Raw genomic sequence first — 23,267 nt, forward strand, 5'->3', positions numbered from 1 at the left:
AATTTTCTTCTAGTGCATCAGTGTTAGAGGTCAGATTGGACAAAGTGATAGGTGTCCTAATTTGTTATAATTGATACACAAACGGTATTGACAAAAGACGGTTCGTAATAGACGACTAATAGATGGATTTGACCTACTTGCTTGTAATTGAGATATTATCGATAAAATTAGGTGATTTATTAAATCTAAATGTTGAGTCTCAAAGTTTAAATTATAATTTGACGATAATTTTATGGATTTGTGACATCAGTATAGTCAGTATGTATTGATATAAAAGTATCACGTATCAACTTATATTACATTAAAATCTTCAGCAACTGGAGCCCAAATCACAACCGTGTAGAGAGCACCATGCTAACAGCTATAAGGAGATAAGGATTATAGAGATCATTAATATGATTATAAAACAACGCGGCCCTAAAACAGAACCCTGAGGGCCACCTACAATAAAAAATAAATATATGCACTTTTTATTATTGATTTTAACTTCTATAGCACGTTTTTTCGATATAAAAGGACTTATTGCAGTATAACAACCCCAGGTTCGATCGAAAAAAAAAATAAGTAAACGTAGTTGTGGCCAGAAATACGTGATCGTCATAGGGAATACCTACGTTGTATACATCTATTTTTTTTATTTGAACGGAAGGCGCTGGCTTGAACTTTAAATAGGGGAAGTATGGTTTAATTTTATAAAACAAAAGCAGAGTAAATACACCTAACTTTATTATTTACATACAACAGTCTTCAAATTAAACATGGGACAAATAGAAAGAACAACAAAAACATTAACAACCATTTAACATAGAACGAGAGTGCCAGGCTCACCTAGAGCTCCTGTGGGGAAAGAGCATGGCAGAGAAACCCACGATCGTTGCTTTTACCACCCAAATATAAATACAAAACAACCGCTAACCAAAGGCATAAATTAAGATCCTTTACTAATGATAAATAAGACCTGTCTCATTTAATGTGTCACTAAATGTCATCTCACTTATATTGGTCATACGCACTTCCAAGTAAAACTGAAGAGGTTTGGTGTTAGTTAACCGGCAGGGCCGGAAGGTACTGGAGTCCCATACGGGAGGCAATCCAGCTATAGTTGAGATTTCGGAAGATCTGTTTTAGCAATTCTTTTTTTGTATTTAATTATTCTTTTTTTTCAGATTCGTTCCTCACGGGCGAAAATGTTAGTGAATTCAACAAGGCCCTTATATGCGTCTTGACATAAAGTGAGCACAAGAAATATTTTATTACTTGTTTTTCGAACAACGTAATCATGATAAAACAAGTTAAATGTGAAACAAAGAAGTTGTTTTTGCAATATCCGGGCAGTCACGACATTGTATATACATTTTAACATATGTATAATAAATAATGAGCAATCTATAATAATAATTGTAACAATTTTACCTTAGAAAAATATACGCCCCTGAGCGTAAGACAATGAAGGCTAAACATATACAGAATTATTACCATGAAACGTCTATAATCATCACAATCATAAGATTATATAGAACAATTAACAACAAAGTACTTAAAGAATATTACCTGCTAACTAATACCGGTTAAACACTTAATTTTTCACTATTTTTGACACACTACCCGCCGATCGTCTTGCTACCTATTTGCACACTGTTCTCACTTCAACTATTTTGCCTCACTGCCCGCCGATCTTCTTACTACCCATCTCCACACTTCAACTACTTATCTTCAATCATCTAGGCTTTCTTCCAGAATTGCCCCACCTAGGCGTTTGCTTTTTTTGCACTTCCTTCTACCAACCGTTAATATTACTTTTTCATTATTGTATAACACCCATGCAACAGGTGACGTCGAAGTTGATAAGATAAGTACGGTTTTGCATATTATTTTGTCTGTTTCTTTCCAGACCAATTCACCAAGTGCCTAAAATGACCAGAAAATCATCTAGATCCACTCACTGAGCTACAAGTTCGATAGTAAAAGTTGACCAATACATTTTGCGTAAGATAATGGAGTCAAGGAAAAAGTCCAACGCCAGTGACATCAGCATATACCCGGGGCTCAAAGAAACTTCCACCGAGGATGAAATCAGTACGGGTAACACCGAGGATAGCTTGCTCAGTTCCAGGACTAGCACGGAAACTATAAGCTCCAAGAAGAAAGACGGTACGCAGTGCTGCCTTAATAAAAAAAAAGGAAAATGTGGTAAGTCAAGATTTTTGTTTATTTCGGACTTAAATTTGTTTATTTCTTGTCTAATAGTTATTTCGATGACACAGTTAAGCGTTTTATTGCATATTAAACTTGTCTGGTAGCCTTGAAAAATTAAAATAACTTTAACATTAAAATATATCCATGGAGTTTAATATGGGATAATCAACGCGTTTTGGCAAAGAATTCATTCAACATTCGAATCTCTTGCATAGATATGCAGGAAGAAGTGTTATATGCAAAACTAGTAGCAGTAAGGTTAGGTTATGTATCTTATTTGGCATATTTACGCGTATCAGTTATGAATATTTATAGCTTTAAAATACAGGGCGGCCCAATTTATGTACATGATAATGGTAGACAGTTCTTGGCAATCAAAAAAGTCGAATAGTGACCTTTGATTTTTTTTTATTTTCTTTCCAATCATATAAAATTTGTATGGCTTTGCATAACGAAATTTTTGAGAAAAGATGAGAAAACTTTCAGCCTCTGACTTTAGTTTACGATGTTCGCTTTCTAAATTATATCAAAAAGAAGGCGCTGGAAAAACAATTTTGCATACGGCTATCTGTCACATATCGGTTTGTTTGTAATTGTTGTCACCTTTCAAGTTTGACTTATAACAAAATTAATGATTTTAATGTAGAAGTTGATATGCTACTGGTTTATGAGGAATGTAGAAAAAACAGTGTTGCAGCTTTACAATAGGCATGATGACAGTAACTAAGAATCACTAAAAGTATGTATTCATCTAATGAAATATGATTCATGGATTATAAAAAACGTATTTATTTTTATATTATGTGCGAGATTGATAATATTTTTGATAAAATAAAACTACAAAATACAGCAAACCGCTATGATAGGTTGAACACCAATCAGAGCGAATTAGGTATGTCACATCTACAGGGCTTTCATTAATGTCCGAGACCCACGTGACCGCGACGATAGGCAACCAACATTACATTTCCCAATACAAATTGGTATTCCATAAAAATTAAAACACTGAATCAGTCTATAGCACCAGTGGTGTAGATATTTTATTTTTATCAAAGGAAAAGGTAATTTAAGAAAGATGTCATTTTAACCGTTTATTTTGATGTATTAATTTAGAAATTTACATTAACTCAGAACTGAAATTAAGAAATCCGGCTTACACCTGAATAAGTCAAATTCAAAAAAACAATTTACAATTGATTGTTGAACATTTAATATTTATTAAAAATTTTATTTATTACATATTGCATACATCTTGCCATAAAATTTTTATGTAGCAATATTTCTGGAAATATATTTGGATCCGAAATTGCAATGGGACAGGCACGCCCACTACCTCTGCAATAAGATCTCCAAGGGTATCTATTTAATCCGCAACTTGATTAGCAAAGTATCTCAAAAAACGTTAATTACTGCTTATCATAGCCTTATTCACTCCCGAATATCCTATGCTATCCTGATTTGGGGTCATTCACCTTCAGCTGATATCGTTTTTGCTACTCAAAGAAAAGCCATTCGCATAATCTAGGATTTAAAATTCAGATTCATTTCAGAGATGACAGAGCACGGTTCAAGAAACTTGGTATTTTAACATTACCATGTACTTACATACTCCAGTGTCTTTTGTACGTAAAAGAAAATGAAGGGTCGTTTACTGTCCGTAGCCAAATCCATTCTAATAATTCTAGAAACAAAAATGACATAAACTTAAACTTTCATCGCTTAAGTAAAACACGTAATGGCACATCATATCTGGGCATCCAGTTTTGCATTACCAGCTCCAGTACGTCATCTCAACCCTACTTTATTTAAAAGCAAAATAAAACACTTTCTATTAACCAACGCATTTTATACTACGCCAGAATTTTTAAAAAGTTATCTCACCCTAATATGACTAACTTAGACGTAGGCTTCGCATACTTCAGTCGCATTGTTTCAGTTTTTTTCTTTTTACATTACTTATAATCTTATTTTAACATGTATCATTTACTGTTTGTTTGTTTTGTTATCCTCTTACAAACATTTTATTTTAACATTTGACAACCATTTATTGCTTGTACTTGTAATGTTTTATTACCATTTTCTTTGTTCTTTAAATTATGAACTAGTTACTTGTCAACACTGTTATATGCGTGTGTGTACTGTGTTGTATATTTTACTACTATATTTTTTTCATAATGATTTTATATTACTACTGTAATTATTCTTTTTGGCGTGTGTAAACACTTTTGTGTACTAACACGAATAAATATCTCTCTATCTATCTATATATCTGTGAAAATCTTGAGAAATATCGAAGCTGGAGTTACTGATGGCCAAAATAAGTCGATTGAGCCAAATATGCCTTATGCAAATGTTGCTGGTTTCAAAGATGCAGGGCGTTCAATGTTTAAATTTTATTTTGAAATTCTCAATAATTTTGAAAACTGTCAGAGACACGCCATTTAATGACTATATTTTACATTTATATGTATATTTTATACGGAATTTAACTTGAGGAGGAGACCTTACTGGTGCATGAATTGCAAAACAGCTTACGGAGTTAGCCTTTAGTCCTGCTAGATTGCCTCACACTTAAATCTCCAATATTTTCCGATATTATCAAATAAGTTATTCTTTATTTTCATTTCTCTTCTCGATCTTCAAAAGTGGCTCTTCTGAGAGGCCCTAAACATGGCCAGTCCGACACCTTAGTATCATTACACTCAAATACTTGCATATAAAAATATTAGATACAATTTTCTTTTTATCTTTAATTATAGTGCACCACTCTATATATTAAACACAAATCGTACTCACTTTACGACGAATGATTTCATCGCATCTAAAAATAGATAGATACGGGCGTATTATTTTATAATTTTGCCACTTTTACTTTTGGAAAACACTGCATTAATAATGCATACCTGATCATCGAAGTTGCTTCTGGTACCTTGTTTTGTTTTTAAATACTACAGCTTGACCTTCTGCTGCATTTTTTGCCAAAAAAACATCAATGAAAAGGACGAATGATTACTTTTATAAGCGTACTTACCTCCCAATAGCAATGAATAAAAAAAATTTATTGAAACCTTTGAAATAAAAATATTCTTTATGCTGTTATAAGTTTGTTGTTTTCTTTTTTTTCATCCAGTATTAGGTAACAGAACCTTCAACTATTTATTGGTTTATGGTATTATGCACGAAAAACAGTCAATTACCAACGTCATTAATTCTATGAATTAGTGGATACTTTTTAGACGTACAAAGTGATTTCCATATTAATGTACCGCGTTAAAATTCAGATATTTCAAATTCGAAGAGTTCGCTAATTAGATTTCTTCTTTGTTTTATCATAGCCTCCTGAGAAATGTCTCACTAGGCCATATCGTTTCACGTTCCACTGCATGAAAAGTCACTGAAATCTCAGATTCGAGCCGAGAGAATGGAAATTGGCCGCAACCTTACTGTGAATAATATAATTCGTCACAACTCCACACAGTTATAGAATAAAAACATCGGTGAATGTCTGTTCCAAGTATACAGAATTATTTAAACGTTGCTATAATTTAATAACTGGATATAGTTAAATCGGCACAGTCCTGATTAGTCCATTAACATATCTTTGATAATAATCACGTTGCGTGTATAGGGTGGCTTGATTTCTTGAACGGAAAATTTGTTTTGCGTAAAGAAGATTTAAATTCAATCCAAAACATTATTTCTGAATTGTTGTAGTAAATTTTTCGCAGCGGGTTTAAGAAAGATTTCCAGCTGGGTCGCCAGATCTGAAACCTATTGTTTTTTATATTTTAATTATATTTTTATATTTTAAACACAGTGACTTTTTATATTGAAATATGTACTTAAAAAAGTATTTTGTTAACTTTCTTATTTCTATACTTAGTTTTTACCTAAAAATCTCGAATTCAATGCACTCTACAGACTATATTCCCTGAGTAGCATTGAATTACAGCAGCAATATCATTAAATGCAGTTTTCTGTCAGTTTTGACTTCTTAGTAGGTCTAAAATTTTTCGCAGTACCTACTCGATGTTACTTTTACTTTCATTTTGTAATAATTTATAATTTGTTCTTATAATTGCCCCCTCTCAATATGTGGTGAAAAATCAGGTCTACAGCTTTAATATTAACTGTGTATTATAATTTCTACTTCATAAAATATTTTAAAAGGCCCAATTCGTTCGCGGCGCATTTGTGACGTCATACCGTTCGACTGGGTGGACACGGCGCTCTATGCGCTATTTGCTAAGGTCTCAAGTTATTTATTTGTAGTATAGTTAATGTATTTAACACTTAAACACGTTGCATTTAAATAATAATATCACGAAAAGTAAACGAGATATCAACAATCCAAGAATATGTGGTTACAGAGGAGGTAATGCGCAACGCAATGCTGCCAACCGAATATCACTAAATATCTCCATTAGCACGTAATTCAAAGAGTTCGGTTATTTTCTGAACAGACCTCGTACATACATCTCTGTGACGTTTGTCCAAGGCTTACTACTTTGTCAATCATTTAAACAGGGAATCGATTCAAGTTTCTTTTTCTGATATTTTCTCCTCCACGTATATGAAATATCATATGGAAATTCTTCATTAAAACACCAGCGACTAAGCTTGTCAATTGGGTCCTTGAAAGTATATATATATATATATAATTATTACGGCTCTGCTGTAACACTTATTTAGTAACAAATGAACGTAGTTATTCCAGAAAATGTGTTAATTAATTCTGTTTCTCGGCCGACTACGATATTAAGTACTTTGAATGATAAAACAGAAGCTAGATGGGTGTTTCGCAATTTCGTACACAACAAACGACAATTGCTGATGATACTCAAATATAAGTATTTATAACTATGAAAAAATCTCTGCAGTTCGAAAAAAAATATGGGTCGGTACTTCTCAATCTGTTGGCTATAGGCAATCTGGATTTTTTTTAGGGTTTACACATAAATTGAAACAATACCGCACAAAAAAGTATTAGAAGCCTCGACATGCAATTACAACTATATTTTGTCAGTTGATCAATTACAGTAATAGGTGAAACTGGTTCTGTTTCTTGTTTACTAAAATCCAATTTGAATATGCGCTAATAAGGAAAAGCAGTTAGAGTGGATCAAGAGTCCTTGGCTTATCAATGTTTTACATTAATTACCCTCATCGTATGGGAATTGCATAGCCTTTATATAAGGCCTGGATTATCCCAACTGTTAATTTTATTGTTTTTCCGTATCATACGCGAGAAGGAACTGATATTTTATATGTATATATCTGTAATCTGAGAAGGTTATAGTAATAATAATTCAATTTTGCAATGAATAGTTTAGGATTTTTTTTGTAATGTAAATATGTAAACCGGAAATTCTTGCAGAGACCCCAAGTGTCATCATTTTCTTCAGTTACATCCTGTATATTTGGAAACGGCTTAAAGACGATGTCGTAATAATATATGCTAATGTTTCACTACACCTATGTGACAGCCTTGCGGTCGCCATTAATTATTTTTAACATAATTATGATTCTCGTGTTCCTAAAAACATAAAATGCTTTGTAGGCCTTGTTACATTGTTGTTCCCCGATCTCAGAGGTTTTTATGTTAGAAGCTTTGTTGGATACTTCTTTTTATTACCTCATGCGTGGCTAAGTAAGGTGATTTATACGTTTTTCTTTTGGTTTTTAAGTATTTCGTAGATTTGATGACAAAGAGTTAACTTGGCAACGTTGCCACGATTTCAAATTATGACGTCACTGGGCATGCAACAGCTTGTTATGACTTAAGTCTTAAATTAAATGTAGTTTAAAGACCTGGACACAAAAGAAGGTCTATACTTTTTGCCTGAGAGGTTTTGGAAATTTTTTCCTGTAAAAAGTTTTAGGAATATTTCGGACGCTGTATACTGAAATATATTACCGGTAATTTATCACCACGTGAGTGCTTAATTAATCTTAATTATAGATATTTAAGTAAGTTAATAGACTGTTCATTGACGAAATAACAGCAAATCGATGTCATTTTAAAAACATGATTTTTTAATTGCTAAATGGGCTTAGAAGCCTAAGCAAATAATCCAACGCTTGATTAAAACAACTTTAAAGTTTATTGCTGGCAGGGCATTTTGTATGCGTAAAAAAACAAGTACATATTTTTATATAGTTTTCCAATTTATCAAAATCAAATAATCATGGCTCACAATATATCCTTGTGTAAGTACAATCTATTTGAATAATAATCCCTAGCATCTAAGTCTGATGGATGTGCTACACTCTCAAAAATTTGTTTTTAATTAATGATGATACTTTTGGTATTTGTATTTTTTTTATAATATATCCATAATCATACTCAACAATTAAATTATAATGAAATGCTAAGTGCTGCTTATTATTTGTGCTAACAACCAATGAACTTGAGAGTTTAGCCAAAGCGTGTGAAGAGAAAGTGCCTTGCATATTGACAATACAGTGCGTTCATGGTGAAAGGAACAAATTCGTTTAAAATTCATATAATTATTTTGTGGAAAAGCGCTCGGACACATCGATTAGTTGTGGATTTTTTGACATAAGAAAATTGTATACAGTCATCATCGATTTTTTAATGGAATACCTTGTATACTATGCCATTTTTGAATTGTACGGTAAATTCTGAACCCTTTTCATATAACATGCCATATATGAAATCAGCGGTTTTCGTAATAATAGGAAATATGGTAAATGGAAAAAAAAAATGTTTAATCATAAGACATTATTTAAATAACAATAATTGCTTTATAATAAATGTTCACTGTTTTGTCCGTTTACTTCAATACATTTTTGTAGCCGATGGATTGTTTCCCGTTGAACGTTTTCAATTACCTCTGCTGCAATAAGTCTTATTTCCTGGCGTATTATCTGTTTCAGGTTATAAGATTATTTGGTGTAATCATATAAACTTTAGATTTCAAATAACTCCATAGGAAGAAATCTAAAGGGGTTAAATCCGGTGACCTTGGTGGCCACTCAATAGGACCTCTGCGTTTTTTTAGGGAAAGTTAAGCCAAGAAATTGTCGAATAACAATTGCAAAATGAGGTGGTGTCCCATCGTGTTGAAACCGTATGTCATTATGAGGAATATCTGGATCTTGTGGATTAGGAAACACAACAGCTAAATCGTTTGAAACTAAGTCGAAGTAGCGTTCTACATTTAAATTTTCTTCAAAAAAATAAGGTCCAAGAATTCGGTTTCGACAACACCTGTCCAAACATTTATTTTTTAACGATGTGTGTGACAGACTTGTATCCAACGAGGATTTTCAGTTGCCCAGTACCTGCAGTTTTGTCTGTTTACGTGTCCATTTATAACAAAAGTAGCCGCATCAGAAAAAATTATATTTCTAGTTCAGAATCTTCTGATATTTCTGCTGGTCTTCCTTTAAACCTCTAACGTGGCCATGCTCAGCAAATTTAAATTTAATTTTGCTGTCAGTAGATCTAGTAATTGGAAGTCGATCAGGATGAATTACATTAAATAAATTAACCACTTCTTGTTGAGTACGCAATCTGTCTTCAAAAGCAGTCATCATAAGTACTTCATTACGTTCTTTCTCAGATAAATTCATTTTTAAAATGAAACGCGAAACTGACAAATGGTGCAGTCATTGAAGCTGAAAATCAGCTGTAACCCCCAAATTCTTTGAAACTGCATGGATTTGCACGAAAATTTAGAAAAAGGCTCATCTTATTAGGCTCAAGTTCAAAAGTGACATAAGCTCGATTGACGCTTTTTGTTTTTTAGGTGTAAAAACTAAGTGAAAAAAATGGAAAAAATTAAGTTTTAAGCATTTTATTGATTATCATGTTCAAGCACAAAGATTAAATAATGTTCCATGTTCTCGAACATGTTTTATGATATATTTGATCTTTTCGACCCTTTATTTATCCCTTAAAAACTACCCCTATGCAAAAAATAATGATAAAAAATTACTTTTTAAAGATTTGAAATGATTAAATCGTGCAATTATTTAAAATAAAAGTTACAAAATAGCTAATAAAATAATTTTTTCCTTTCAACCCCTAAAAATCACCCCTGTATTGACAAAAATGATAAAAAATTACTTTTTAAAAGCTTGGAATGCTTTAAATTACAATTATTTAAAATAAAAATTTCCTCATTGCTTATGAAAGAATTTGTATCTCATCACACTTTTCAGCCCTTATAAATCGCCCCTGTGCTAAAAAATTTATAAACAAATACGTTTTAAATCTTGGAATGCCATAATTGTGCAATAATTTAAAATAAAATTTCCCTTATATTGTTTTGAAAGAATATTTTACTATTGCCATTTTCAACTCTTATAAACTACCATTTTACCAATATTAATGTAAAATACTTTTATTATAATCGATTTTTAAATATAATAAATCATAAAAAAATTACTACGCTGCATATAAATAATCACACTAATTTTTTTACGTATTTTATTTGTATAATATTTAAATTTAAATATAAAAATGTTTCACCAATATAATAATTCACTAAAGTTCACAATAATTAGAACTTTTATACACGCTGACGCGCACTTGAATCCTAACATTTTGCTCCAAAAATGAGAAAGCCTATTTTGCTCCGAAAAAATGTCACTGGTTTTTTTAACCTTAACTCGGTTAATTTTGAACCTATAGTATCCTATGACAAAGCATTTTAAAGATAATTTCAAGAGCTGTAAGATCGTTTGCATATAAAACCTTTTAAGTCTTTCGTTTTTTAAAGGTAAAAGAACGAAGGGCTCGGAACAGGTCGTTTTTTTCACTAAAATGGATACTTCAAGCGGCGATATCTCCTTTATTTTTTATGCTATAGGAATAAAAAAGCAAAATATTTGTTGAAAAAAAGCTACATTTTTCTTGTCTACCATTTTTTACGTATCTTTCATAGTTTCAGAGTTATTATATAAATAAGGCAATTTTTTTTGAATAATGAAAATTACGTTTTCAACTTTTACCGTACATTATTAAAAAAATAGGCATTCTAAACCGGTCTAACTTCAGGATCGTATTAAAAACACTAAAACAAAACTAAATGTAAAGGGTCTACGATTAATTTTAATTCTGATGGAAATGGTACAGCGTTTACTGCTCATATTTCCTTAAAAAATATGAGCAACCCATCTGTTTTTGACGATAACTCCTTCAATTTTGCTCTAATAAACTTTTATAAGTGCTCATTTTGAAGGTGTTTTTGAGTACTACAAGAAACTCCAGGAGCGTTATACACGTAAAATTAATTCTTTTTCCGTTATTTGACGTTGAATACATCGATTCGAGTATTCCCCCAAAACAAGTCCCTTTCCACTAACCATATTTCGCTTTGTATAGGACGCACAACACTTTTTAAAAAACGATTTTCTTTGTTTATTTATAAGCTACATTTTTGTTCATTACAATTTTTTTAATAAAATTCGTAGTTTTTGAGTTATTCGCGAAAAATACTTTGACAAAATGTTTTTTTTCCACTCAAAATTCGTTTTCAATCGTGAATAACTAAGAAACTATTGATTTCTCGAAAAAATTCTTCGAATATTTTTTGCTCAAAATTTGATTCTTTATCGATTTCCAGTTATTTTTGAAAAAATTCCACCCCCAAGAAGGGGTGTCAACCCTCAACAGGGTGGAAGCATCAATCGGCGCTATGTCACTAATGTTCATTGACCTTTTCTGTAACTATCTGCCAAATTTCAAGTCGATCGGTTCAGTTTCAAAGAATTCGGACGTGAAAAGCTTCAATGACTGCACTAAAATTGACACTGACAAACTAAACGCCGGTGATGGTTTGGTTTTTATTGTCACAAAATACTACATCAAAATGGTCTAGGGGTCAAGGAATGAAGAACGATTAATACGAAGAAAATTGTTTCGTTTAAGATAAAATTTGGCATACCAGGTTGTTTTTGTTGGCTCTTAAAAAAATGTTCAAAGTTGTTCAATTTAAACATTTTATTTCAAAATATCAATTTTCAAACGTCATTATTACGAAAACCACTGATTTTACGGATATAGTATGTTAACAAAAAGTGTTCAGAATTTATCGTACAATTCAAAAATAGCATATTATACAGGGTGTTAAATTAAAAAAAAATCAATGATGACTGTATGTTCTTGAGACACTCTATGTACAATTTTCTTATGTCAAAAAATCCGATACTAAAAGTACTAATCGACGTGCCCCAGCGTTTTTCCACAAAATAATTACCTCAATTTTAAACGAATTTGTTCCTTTCATCATGAACGCACGTATCACCGCACTAGAAGACAAAACTATCTGTAACAAACGATGAATACGCAAGTATGTACGTATTTTTTTTCAATAAATATCAACTCCATTAAATTAAACTCCTTTTTTTTCCAAAATGTATTATTCATTCTGTACAGCGTAATTAAATAAGTGGGAAAAAAGTCAGGGGGTGATTGCCTGTTGAAAAATAATTTTATCGGAGTATAATTTATCTAGTAGGCGGTTGTCACGTCGACATTTTGTAATGGCAACTTAATTGTTATAATTAATACAATAATTTTATTAAATACAGTGTGTTAATGAACTTATGTCAAATATTTTGCCACATATCCGTTATGTCAAAATGAGGTCATACGGATTTGTGTTGAGTAAAATGTAATTTTAACCTTTTGAGAACTGCTGATTTTCATAGAAGATGTTCGATGTACCCACCATTTGCTTGTACACAAGCTTCAGCGCGACGTATCCAATTCGCTCGCACGCGTTGCAACATTGCCACGTTCTCTCGAATCGTATTACAAGCCTCGGCAATGCGCTGTCGCAGTTGGTCGATGTTACGAATTTCCGTGGAATACACAACACTTTTCATATATCCCCACAAAAAGAAGTCTAAAGGGGTGATGTCTAAGCGTCTAGGTAATCCAAAAGGTCCTATTAAAGTGTCATTAACGATACCGGCCCACATGTTTACTGAAAACTGTTGCTGAAAGGCACCGCGACGTATTTTGTGTGGATTTTAGATAATCCAGTGCTGAGTGTTGTAGACGTTACGTACACCAGGTGCGTTTTGTTGGATTGATTCACGAATTGAATTATACGGAATGGGCGTTTTATTGCAAGGATATTCTGAATCCTGTTGCAACTTTTGCTTCTGCAGTTTAATACGGTATTATTAGAATCAAATGGTGGGGAGATCAAATTTGTGAGATTACTTATGTGTAACTGTCATCATTATACGAGGGTGGTCTGAAAAGTTTCCGACCTAACAAAGATACAAGACATTTTTTTTTATTTTTCAACATAGTCTCCTTGTAACTCTACACACTTCTCCCAGCGATGCTCCCATCTCTGTAACCCGTCCAAATAGTACTCGGCGTTTTTCTCTGCAAAATAATTGTTCACGAAGGTGATTGCCTCTTCATTTGACGAAAATCTCTGTCCTCCGAGCGCAATTTTTAGATGAGGGAACAAAAAGAAGTCGCTTGGGGCTAGATCTGGTGAGTAACGCGGATGGTCAAGCAGTTCAAACCGTAATTCGTGGATTTTCGCCATGGCAAACGCTGAGGTGTGAGACGGTGCGTTGTCTTGGTGAAACAGGATTTTCTTTTTCTGCAAATGTGGTCGTTTTTCCGCCTTCTGCCTTCAGCTTGTCAAGTAATGATGCGTAGTATGCTCCTGTAATGGTTTTTCCTTTTTGAAGATAATCGATTAAAATAACTCCATGACTGTCCCAAAAAACAGTCGCCATCACTTTCCCAGCCGAAAAAACAGTTTTTGCTTTATTTGGAGCCGGTTCCCCCTTTGCAGTCCACTGTTTGGACTGTATTTTTGTTTCGGGCGTATAATGGTGTATCCAAGTTTCATCTACAGTAATTAATCGGCGCCAAAACTCGGATTTATTGCGCCTAAACTGCGCCAACGGAAATGTTCATTCGAACACGTTTTTGGTCTAACGTGAGCAAACGCGGCACCCAACGCGCGGGCAGCTTTCTCATGTTTAAATGTTGATTTAATATGTGACAAACACGTTCTTTTGACATGTTCATAACCTCTGTTATCTCTCTCACTTTAATTCGGCGGTCGTCTAGCACCATTTGGTGAACTTTGGCGATGTTTTCGTCGGTAGTTGCAGTTTTTGGACGTCCCAAACGTTCATCGTCTCCCAAGCTCTTACGGCCACTTTGGTGAGTAACTGTCAACAGATGAACAACGAAATTCACTAGCTTTTATTTACGAGTGCTGAGGTCGGAAACTTTTCAAACCACCCTCGTATGTTTTGTGACTCACTTTTCAGGGCGCTTAAGGACTTAAATTTAACAAAATACACCTGCTCATATTATAAAGGTACAGGTAGCAGGTAGCTAGTGCAGCACTGGCCCGTCGACATTCAGTATCTGTTAAATGTCAGATTTGATCGAATGGTTTTATTGATAAATGTCATTCTAAAGAATCCAATAAATCCGGGATTGATCTAACAAAACGCACCTACCATTTCGACTGAATCATGCTTCATCTATAACAAGTATTTGCACTGTAAATTGACAACCATTAGCAAAAACCTCGCCGTAGTGAAAAATCCCCAAGAGTAAGCGCTTGAACACGTTGAATGTGAAATGGGTACATCTGAGCTTCTCATTACGTCCTCTACACAACAGGATGCGAAATATTTACTTGTTGTGCTACATTTCTGGTGCTACGATGCGGATCTACTTCGACGAGATTTACAATCATCTCCTCGACATTTAAAATTCTTAGTCGTCGCCCTAAATACGGAAATAAGGAAATACGGCTATTAAATGTACTCTCGAAAAACAACACAGCAATCACTACAACAATGTATTACAAACTGACTTTCGAATACAGTCCGGCTTTATAAGAAACCTACAAACTCGTAAAAAGTGTTACAAAATTTTTTGTAAGTACTGGCCGCGATAAAATACATGTATTTCAGCAGCTCCAAAATAGTTTTAAACACATTTTTAATTAGCTTTTTTCTCTATGGCTTCCGATACAAGTTTGTTAACTCAATCTTTTCTCCTTTTTCACCCCTTTAAATTTTTGACAGAAGTTTATTAACATCCTGTACAGCCGACTACTGGATAAATTACAGTTCGATAAAATTTCTACCCTATGCCAATCATACCATGTAATTGATTTTTAACAATTTTTTGCCCAGAAACAGTTAATTTTACAAAAAAAAATACAAGAGGCCTTTTTTGTTTAGAATGAATCTATCTGCTATCTGAAATTAATTTTTACATGGTAAGGTAGTAATAAGATTGCAGAAAACGTCTACTTAATTTCATTTCTGCCATTTTTTTGGTATTTCAGGAAAAAATAAAAAAGTACTTTTTTGGCGCCCTCTTTAAGTAGTTGTATCTTCACAGAGGATATTCAAATAATTTTTATATGAAAGAGTCATCTTATTTTTCGACAGGGAATCACAATCACTGAATTTTTTCGCATTTATTTATTTACACCCAGTATATCAGAAGAATTAGACTTTCCTTGCTTTTGATATTATAAGAACTTTATTTTTAATATTACGTCTTTAATCACTTAATCGAAAGCATAATTAAATAATGAGGTAGTGGCATCTCCATATGAATGAAAACATACCTTTTACGTAATGATAAACATTGACTCAACCAAGGTTAAATTGAGAGAGTCACTCTAGACAGTAGTTATGAAATGACTTAATTTCAGTGGCGGCGTTATAAGCATTGCATCAGGTAAAATATAAAAATTATTTTAAAGGCAGTTATATTGGTTTAAAATGGAACGCGTAGGGTTACGAAATATAACTAGAAATGTTGTTAATGTAAGTTCTGAAGCACTAGGGCACAGTGTGATCCCTGATTCAAGCGTAAAAATTTGCACCTTAAATGTTTAATTTTAATTTTTAATTAATTTGGCACCATGTAGATTATTTGAACTATATGTGGGATGGAAGCAGTCATTTTCTTTTTCTAAAAGAGTTGAGCAAAAGTGAACTAACGGCTGAATTCTTTTATAAATACGTCAGCCAGTGGTGGAGATATGGGAGTAACTATCTTTAAGAACCCCAAAATTTTGAAAATTCGATCAAAAATATGTATCTTTTTTTCATGTGTGTATTTTGCTACTAGTTATGTAATTTGTTTTGTCCAACTAAACACCTCACACTGAAAAAAAGATGACTAACATAAAAAAAACATAGTACGCGAAGCGCAATGGCTCCATATGTCTGTCGTGCCGACTTCCACTATGCCATTCAAATGGCTACTACGGTGGAAGCGACCTGCCAAAATTTGCCAGGTACTGGCCTAGAGGGCGAAAACAACTCTAACCAGTGTTGCGAGAAACAATTACACCGTGGACTATATGCCCACCAAGCACAAAAAAACATTTCTATACGAGGTCTGCTCAGAAAATAACTCATGACTCCCATGTTTAAAAATTCACACATTTGGTGCGTGCAAATCCCCGATTGACTGTCAAATAAAATTGTAGAGGAGGTTAGCATCTCAATTGAGTCTTGCCATGAAAATTTAACTGAAAAATTAGACACGCATCGAGTTGCAGCAAAATTTGTTTCTCGTTTGATGACCGAACCACAGAAAGAAAATCGTATGGACGTTTGTCGACAACTTCTTGAACAATCCAATGACGATGAAACATTCATTCAAAGGATCACAACGGGATACGAAAGCTGAGTTTACGGCTACGCACTTGAGATAAAAGTTCAATCATCACAATGGATTGGCAGAGGATATTCAAGAAAGTATGTCAGTCTCGATCTAATGTCTTAAGCGGTGCTCACTGTTTTTTCGACTTTAATGGAATTGGGCATTTTGAATTCTTGCCTCGCGGTGAAATAACATTTGTCTTATTTGCCATTATTATTAGTAATTTTGTTATCAAACTGCGGTTATTTGACTTTTGTGTTATTTTATAGGTTTCAAATATTTCATAAATAAATTTTAAGGCAAGTATTTATGTCTACTTTATTTGCCTCTAGCATTACAATTTAATGTACATTTTATTAGGTTATAACTATGAACTTATCCGTTGTGGAATACATTTCCTATTTACATATATGCCAACGAAAACTCCCGTTGTATATCAGAAGGAGAGGCAGTTTTTAACGCTGACCATGTGGTACTTATATGGGAAAATTGAGCAAAGTTAATTTAAATTTAGAAATTTATATTGTGTCTGCAAACTAGTGCCCTTACTTACTAACAACCCTCATGAAATTCAGGGAGTATTATCTATCGGCAATAATATTTTGAAAATTTCTTCAATGGTTTGATGAAAACTTAATTCTGGATTTTTCTTGGACCATGAAGAGCAACCTTGAACTGAACAATAATAGTTTGACAGTTTCTTATTTCTATCCATAATTGCTGAAGTTTTCCTCACACTATTTTCTTAAAATAACAGTGTTCAAAAAACGAACACTAAGCACAGTTTTAAATAAAATACAAAACGAAATGTCACACACAGAAGAAATGTTTACCTTGTTTCGCTAGTATCACTTGTCACCGCCAGAGGGCGAGCTCTTAGCTGCATTCGCGAATAGCTCTTTTTGTGAGTCGCCGTAAATTAGCAACATATCAACTTTTTCGGAATGAGAAAACATTTTGTAAGCACAATACGTTTGACGTTCGTATTGAGTAATGTCAAGTATTTTCTGACATTTATGAACTTTAAACAACGAAAGTTCAATTATTTTCCAACGACTATAGTTGATCCTTCCACCGTTAATGTGGTTTTTAGGTGGTATTTCTTTTGAGACTCTTTAGGACGATATTGTTTATAACTTTTAAACGGGAAGTATTTCAGAAAAATTTTTAAGTCGTTTCTGTCATATTCCAAAGACAATACTTTAGATTGAAAATGGGGCTTACCTACCTCATTCCATTTAACACCACATATCCCAAATTTTATTTAAATTTGTTATATTCTCACATTAGGCCCATAATATCGAGTTTGAGACATCCTGTACTATTAAGGCGTTTTACAACGGTTACGTGAAAAAATCCGCAAAAAGAGACCAGTTGTAGCGCGACAACTTGTGGTTCTTGCACCATGACAATGCGTCCGCACGCGCAGCTTTGTCAAATCGTCAGTTTTGTGCCAAAAATCAGATTACTGTCCTCGGCCATCCTCCGTATTCGCCAGACCCGGCTCCTTGCGATTTTTTCTTATTTCCGAAATTAAAATCAATGCTGAAAGTATGCCGTTTTCAGACTACTGATGACATCAAAGCAAATTCGTCACACACTTTAAAGGCCATTTCAAATTAAGTTATCCAGGTCAAATTTGCTCTAATTAAACTGGAACACCGTGTACGGTCTAGAATTATATTACCAATAAATTATACAACACTTATTTAAACTAACAATAGCAATTATGTTAAGTCTGATATAAAAATATGTATTTAAATTAGATCTAAATACAATCCATTATTATAACTAAAGAAGTGTCTCTCCAAGAACTTTTAAAACCTGCTTTAAAAAATTTGATTTGATTGAATATTCACAAAGTTATTCTAATTGTTTATAAGTAAAAAAATTCGACCAATGTTTAAACAAGTGCCAGAGCTCTCCTAATTGACGGATTCGAATTTTTCAAAAAAAGTTTGAAAGCTTGAGAGCCCTTCTATATGTTATTAAATTTTCAAGTATCTAAGGGCCTTGGTTTTTGCTGTGCAAAATTTTGAAAATTTACAAATTATTTTCAAAATCTGGATTGCAAAATTATTATGCAAAATCTATCGAACCGATTTTGATGAAATTTGGTGTGATAATTCTACATAACATTAAGTTTTCTTGAGCCAAGTATAAAGGTCCTATACCCAATTTAAATACCCCAAAAAATTCCCTAAAAAGTATTGTGTTTTAACCTCATTTTTACGATTTTTTCGATTTTTACTTTAATTACAAACATTTTTTTCCTCTTCCATTTTCGCCTAAAATCAACTCTTGAAAAGATACATAATTAAATAGGAAGAAAAGTATGATATTTTTCAATTTTTTTTTAACATATTGTGCCGCCAAAAGTCAAGCCCACGTTTTTTTTATGCGCATAGAAAAATTTTCATTTCTAGTAATACTTGAAAGTCAAAAAGCCAAAAATCTCCGTGGATATATGATTCACCCAAACCAAAACAGATACCGCCTAGTCTATATCTCTTGTAATATTAACCGTTACTTATCAAGGCTACGATACAGTTTATTCTCAGTTTCAAAACTGAACCACATAACAAATTAAACAATCGTGCTGTTCTGCCATTAGTCCCACGTAGTTTACAGAGCCTTTCCTTTTCTTTGATCTGATAGATAGAATGTCAATTGTAAACTAAACATTAATAAGTTTCACATTTCATTTAACAGCATAATAATCTTTTTATGAATCTGAAAAACGAAACTGTAAGCTCAAAAACTGAAGTAAAAATATGATCTTCTGTTTCAGGTCAAAACTCGTGTTTGATATTTGGCGTATTGCTCATAGGCTGGGGTGTCCTTACACTCTTCTACAAACCGTATGACATGTTCATGGATCAAAGGATCCAAATGACTCCAGGTGAGGCCTTCAGTAAAACCTTAAAAATGTCAAGTTATCTTTGATACGTGTGCTTCCGCCAGGTCTACCTCCGTATGAATGGTGGTTCGATCCACCTGAAGAGGTTATCCTTAAAATATATTTATTCAACGTCACCAATTCCGAGGAATTTCTGAACGGTACCGACAGCAAGCTGAAGTTGGACGAAGTAGGCCCAGTTATATACAGGTAAAGTGGCATCCGATAAATTGATAAAAATAAAATGCATCTCTTCCAGGGAAAAACTAACCCACTCCAATCCGATCTTCAACGAGAACGGTACCTTCACTTACACCGCCAACAGAACGGCCATATATTTGCCAGAGCTGAACACCATTGACCTCAATTCAACAATCGTAATGCCCAATTTGGGTGTATTGGTAAGTCACTGCAAAGAGACTTTAACAGTGTTTGATATATTGAACTGATTGCAGTTGATACCTGGGTTTTTATACGACGCGTCTGTATTCACGAAGATAGGGGTAAACTTGATGATGAGCTCTTTGAATAGCCATCCCTTTATCAAGACTACCATCCATAACTACCTCTGGAACATAACGGATCCACTTCTGGACTTTGCCCAGACCTTAGCGCCCAATTTGGTACCCACCAAAAACGTCGGGATTCTAAATAAGGTACGTGCGTAACATGTGCAGTTAGTTCCGTCATTGTTTTTACTTGCAGATATATTCAGAGATGGAGGACAATGTAACCGTCTACATCGGGACCAAATTTGGGCATAGGAAGTTCTTCCTCATAGATAAGTACGACGGGACTGACAACCTTCCCCACTTTAACGGGGACAAGTGCGGGGACAAAGTTACCAACTCGTCTGAAGGTGTCAGTTACCCTCAGTTTTTAACTAGAAATGATACTCTGAAATATTGGAGGAAGACCTTGTGCAAAGTCGGTAATCTTTACTACAGCAGTGAGTATGCAGTATATTTCTTCTTCAGATAGATGACACTCTTAGTAGGTTACTGTTATTTTTCTTTAAAATGCTGATGCAGATGACATTTCTTCTTCATTTGCATCTACCTATCAAGGGAAATAGAGCAGATTCCTAGTGTAACACTTTTGAGTTAAACTTCAATTCTGACATACAAGTATTGTTTTGGAGTATTGGTGAAAATGTTTCCTTTTTATTTGTTATTAGGGGATGTAAAATTATATGGTGTGGATGCCTTCAGGTATGACCTGACACCTTCAACTTTTGACAGGACCAACCCTTCTTACGATGATTGTTACAAGGGAACACCAGCTCTACCAAACGGTCTTTCTGACGCTGCTCCATGCTACTTTGGTAAGTAGAGTAACATCTTCTTGAAGGAGTAATTGCTTGAGCTAATACTGACGATTCCAGGTGTGCCATTGGCTGCTAGTTTTCCCCACTTCTTACATGGAGATGACGTAATAAGAACTTACGTTGAAGGGATGAAACCAGACATGGAAAAGCACAGTTCCTTTGTTATAGTAGAACCTGTAAGTGTTGGTTTTGCAGAATAAAACAACAACTGATTTCCTTTATCTGTTTTAAGAATACTGGGATACCCCTTCATGGCATAGCGCGGTCACAGAGCAACTTGGTGATGAACAACATGAGAGGGTTCAATGACAAAATCAAGAAGTTCAGTGACATCACCATCCCCTTGACCTGGTTCGAATATGTAGGTTGTTGAATAGTTTTCTTTCAGGAGTAATGATAATTGTATTTGCAGAATCAAGTGGGCATTCCGTGGTACATTGAGTGGCTGATCTACTTCGTGGTGGTGCTGGTGCCGATACTGCAATACCTCTTCATTGCTTGTTTGTTCTTTGTGGGGATTTGTCTAGTAATTATTTACTTTAGAGCTAGAAGCCGGTCGAAAAGTCACTTGGTGGAGAACAAAACGCTAGCATTCGAGACTGAAGTATTTTTGAAACCTTGACGAACAGATGCATGTCCACGTAGTAAAATGTTTAACCAAAGTGCCACAAATATATGTATATGTGTGCTATTATTAGTTTTTACCAAAAAAACACCTAGTACGTTCTCTGTTAAGCTTTCAGCTGTGATATAAACAATCTTTGCCTACAAACAGGGTGTTCGTTTACTATTTATATCAGAGATGGTTGCTGAATATATATATTTCACAGTAGATCTTCATATATATAAAACATCCTGTATACAATTGTTTGTTCCATGAAAAGTTGACTTAAGAAATTTTCCTATACAAAGACAATATTTGCCACTCCATCCACATGACGCTTGCTACATTGGTATATAAAATATATTTTTAATACGATTTTGAAAGTAGACTAGTCAATTACCAAAAATTGCAGCGGTTTTACGTATAACGTCTCGAATATGATTTTATCCACAGCTACAAAAATACATTTAATTGTGTCTTAACGAAATATTTTTTAAGAAATTGGGGTCAAGTTAAGAAAACAGTGATGTATTTTTGTACCAAATATAGATAAGGTTGATTTAAAATGAAAATAAAGTTTATGGAATTTCTGCAGTTTTAATTTACCTACCTGTACAGTGTGGTTGAAATTTAAAGAAATCGCTGAAATTAGTAAATAGAAATTGTCACTTTTCTGCAATATTTTCTATTTTTTGAGCCATTTTTGACATAGCTTTAACATTACCGACACTTTTTTTTATTAGGACGCTCTATATTTTATGGTATAAATAGATAACCTTTCTAAAGACTAAATCAGCGATATAAGGTTATATCTACTTTTTTGTCATAGATGTCAAAAAAATGTAAAAAATTGTCTTTTATGGAATTAATTTTTCCTATCCCTAATGAGCACGATATGCCTGTTGGTGATGTCTGGTTCCAAGAAGAAGGTGCCCCTCCACATTTTTACCTCGATGTAAGAAATTACGTTAATGAAATTTTCCCAAATGGATGGATAGGCAAAATAGGGCCGCTTCAATGATCACCACGCTCCCCTGACTTAACCCCACTTGATTTTTTTTGTGGGGTTGTCTAAAAAGCAAAGTGTATGTGAACAGACCAGACATGATCGAAGGATTGAAAAATCGTTTCAGATAAGAAGTTCGAAACATAACATCAAATGTTATTCAAAATGTAATTCCTAACTTTAAACACCGAATTGGACATTGTGCAATGGTTAATGGGAGCCACTTTGAACATTTACTGTAATAAAATAAAAAGTACTAAATTGTTGTTTTCATTTAATTACTCCACTTTCTGACAACTATGACAAAAAAGTACCTTATATCACTGAATTCGTCTTTAGAAAGGCTATTTATTTATAGTATAAAATATTGAGCGTCCCATTAAAAAAATGTCAGTAATGTTATAAGTCTATCAAACATGCCAAACAAAAATAGAAAATATTTCAGAAAAGTGGCAATTTCTATTTACTAATTGACCTGTTTCAGCGATTTTTTTAAATTTCAACTGTAAAAATGCACATATGAATGCATATGTTCTCTATTGATAAGTACTGATAAAATTTTAGGAACTAGCAAAA

The 23,267-nt window shown here is 33.5% G+C and overlaps 1 protein-coding gene across 2 annotated transcripts in view; it reads left to right on the plus strand.

Annotated features, from left to right (window-relative positions):
- Positions 1–22,236, plus strand: part of LOC108908012 (scavenger receptor class B member 1-like) — a 36,368-nt gene extending 14,132 nt beyond the window's left edge. Inside the window, exons 2-11 of one of the 2 annotated variants that reach the window (XM_018711907.1) lie at positions 1,892–2,190; positions 19,647–19,757; positions 19,820–19,964; positions 20,014–20,155; positions 20,210–20,410; positions 20,460–20,703; positions 20,932–21,078; positions 21,139–21,257; positions 21,314–21,442; positions 21,494–22,236. In XM_018711907.1, the coding sequence (XP_018567423.1) occupies positions 1,995–2,190; positions 19,647–19,757; positions 19,820–19,964; positions 20,014–20,155; positions 20,210–20,410; positions 20,460–20,703; positions 20,932–21,078; positions 21,139–21,257; positions 21,314–21,442; positions 21,494–21,703 (1,644 nt within the window). In that variant the 5' untranslated portion in view covers positions 1,892–1,994 and the 3' untranslated portion in view covers positions 21,704–22,236. Of the gene's footprint in view, positions 1–1,891; positions 2,191–8,275; positions 8,407–19,646; positions 19,758–19,819; positions 19,965–20,013; positions 20,156–20,209; positions 20,411–20,459; positions 20,704–20,931; positions 21,079–21,138; positions 21,258–21,313; positions 21,443–21,493 lie in introns of those variants that run through there. The other variant, XM_018711908.1, reaches the window with a different exon arrangement.
- Positions 22,237–23,267: the final 1,031 nt, after the last annotated feature.

The sequence above is a fragment of the Anoplophora glabripennis genome, unplaced genomic scaffold (assembly GCF_000390285.2).
Source record: "Anoplophora glabripennis isolate ALB-LARVAE unplaced genomic scaffold, Agla_2.0 scaffold225, whole genome shotgun sequence".
NCBI classification, from domain to species: Eukaryota; Metazoa; Arthropoda; class Insecta; order Coleoptera; family Cerambycidae; genus Anoplophora; species Anoplophora glabripennis.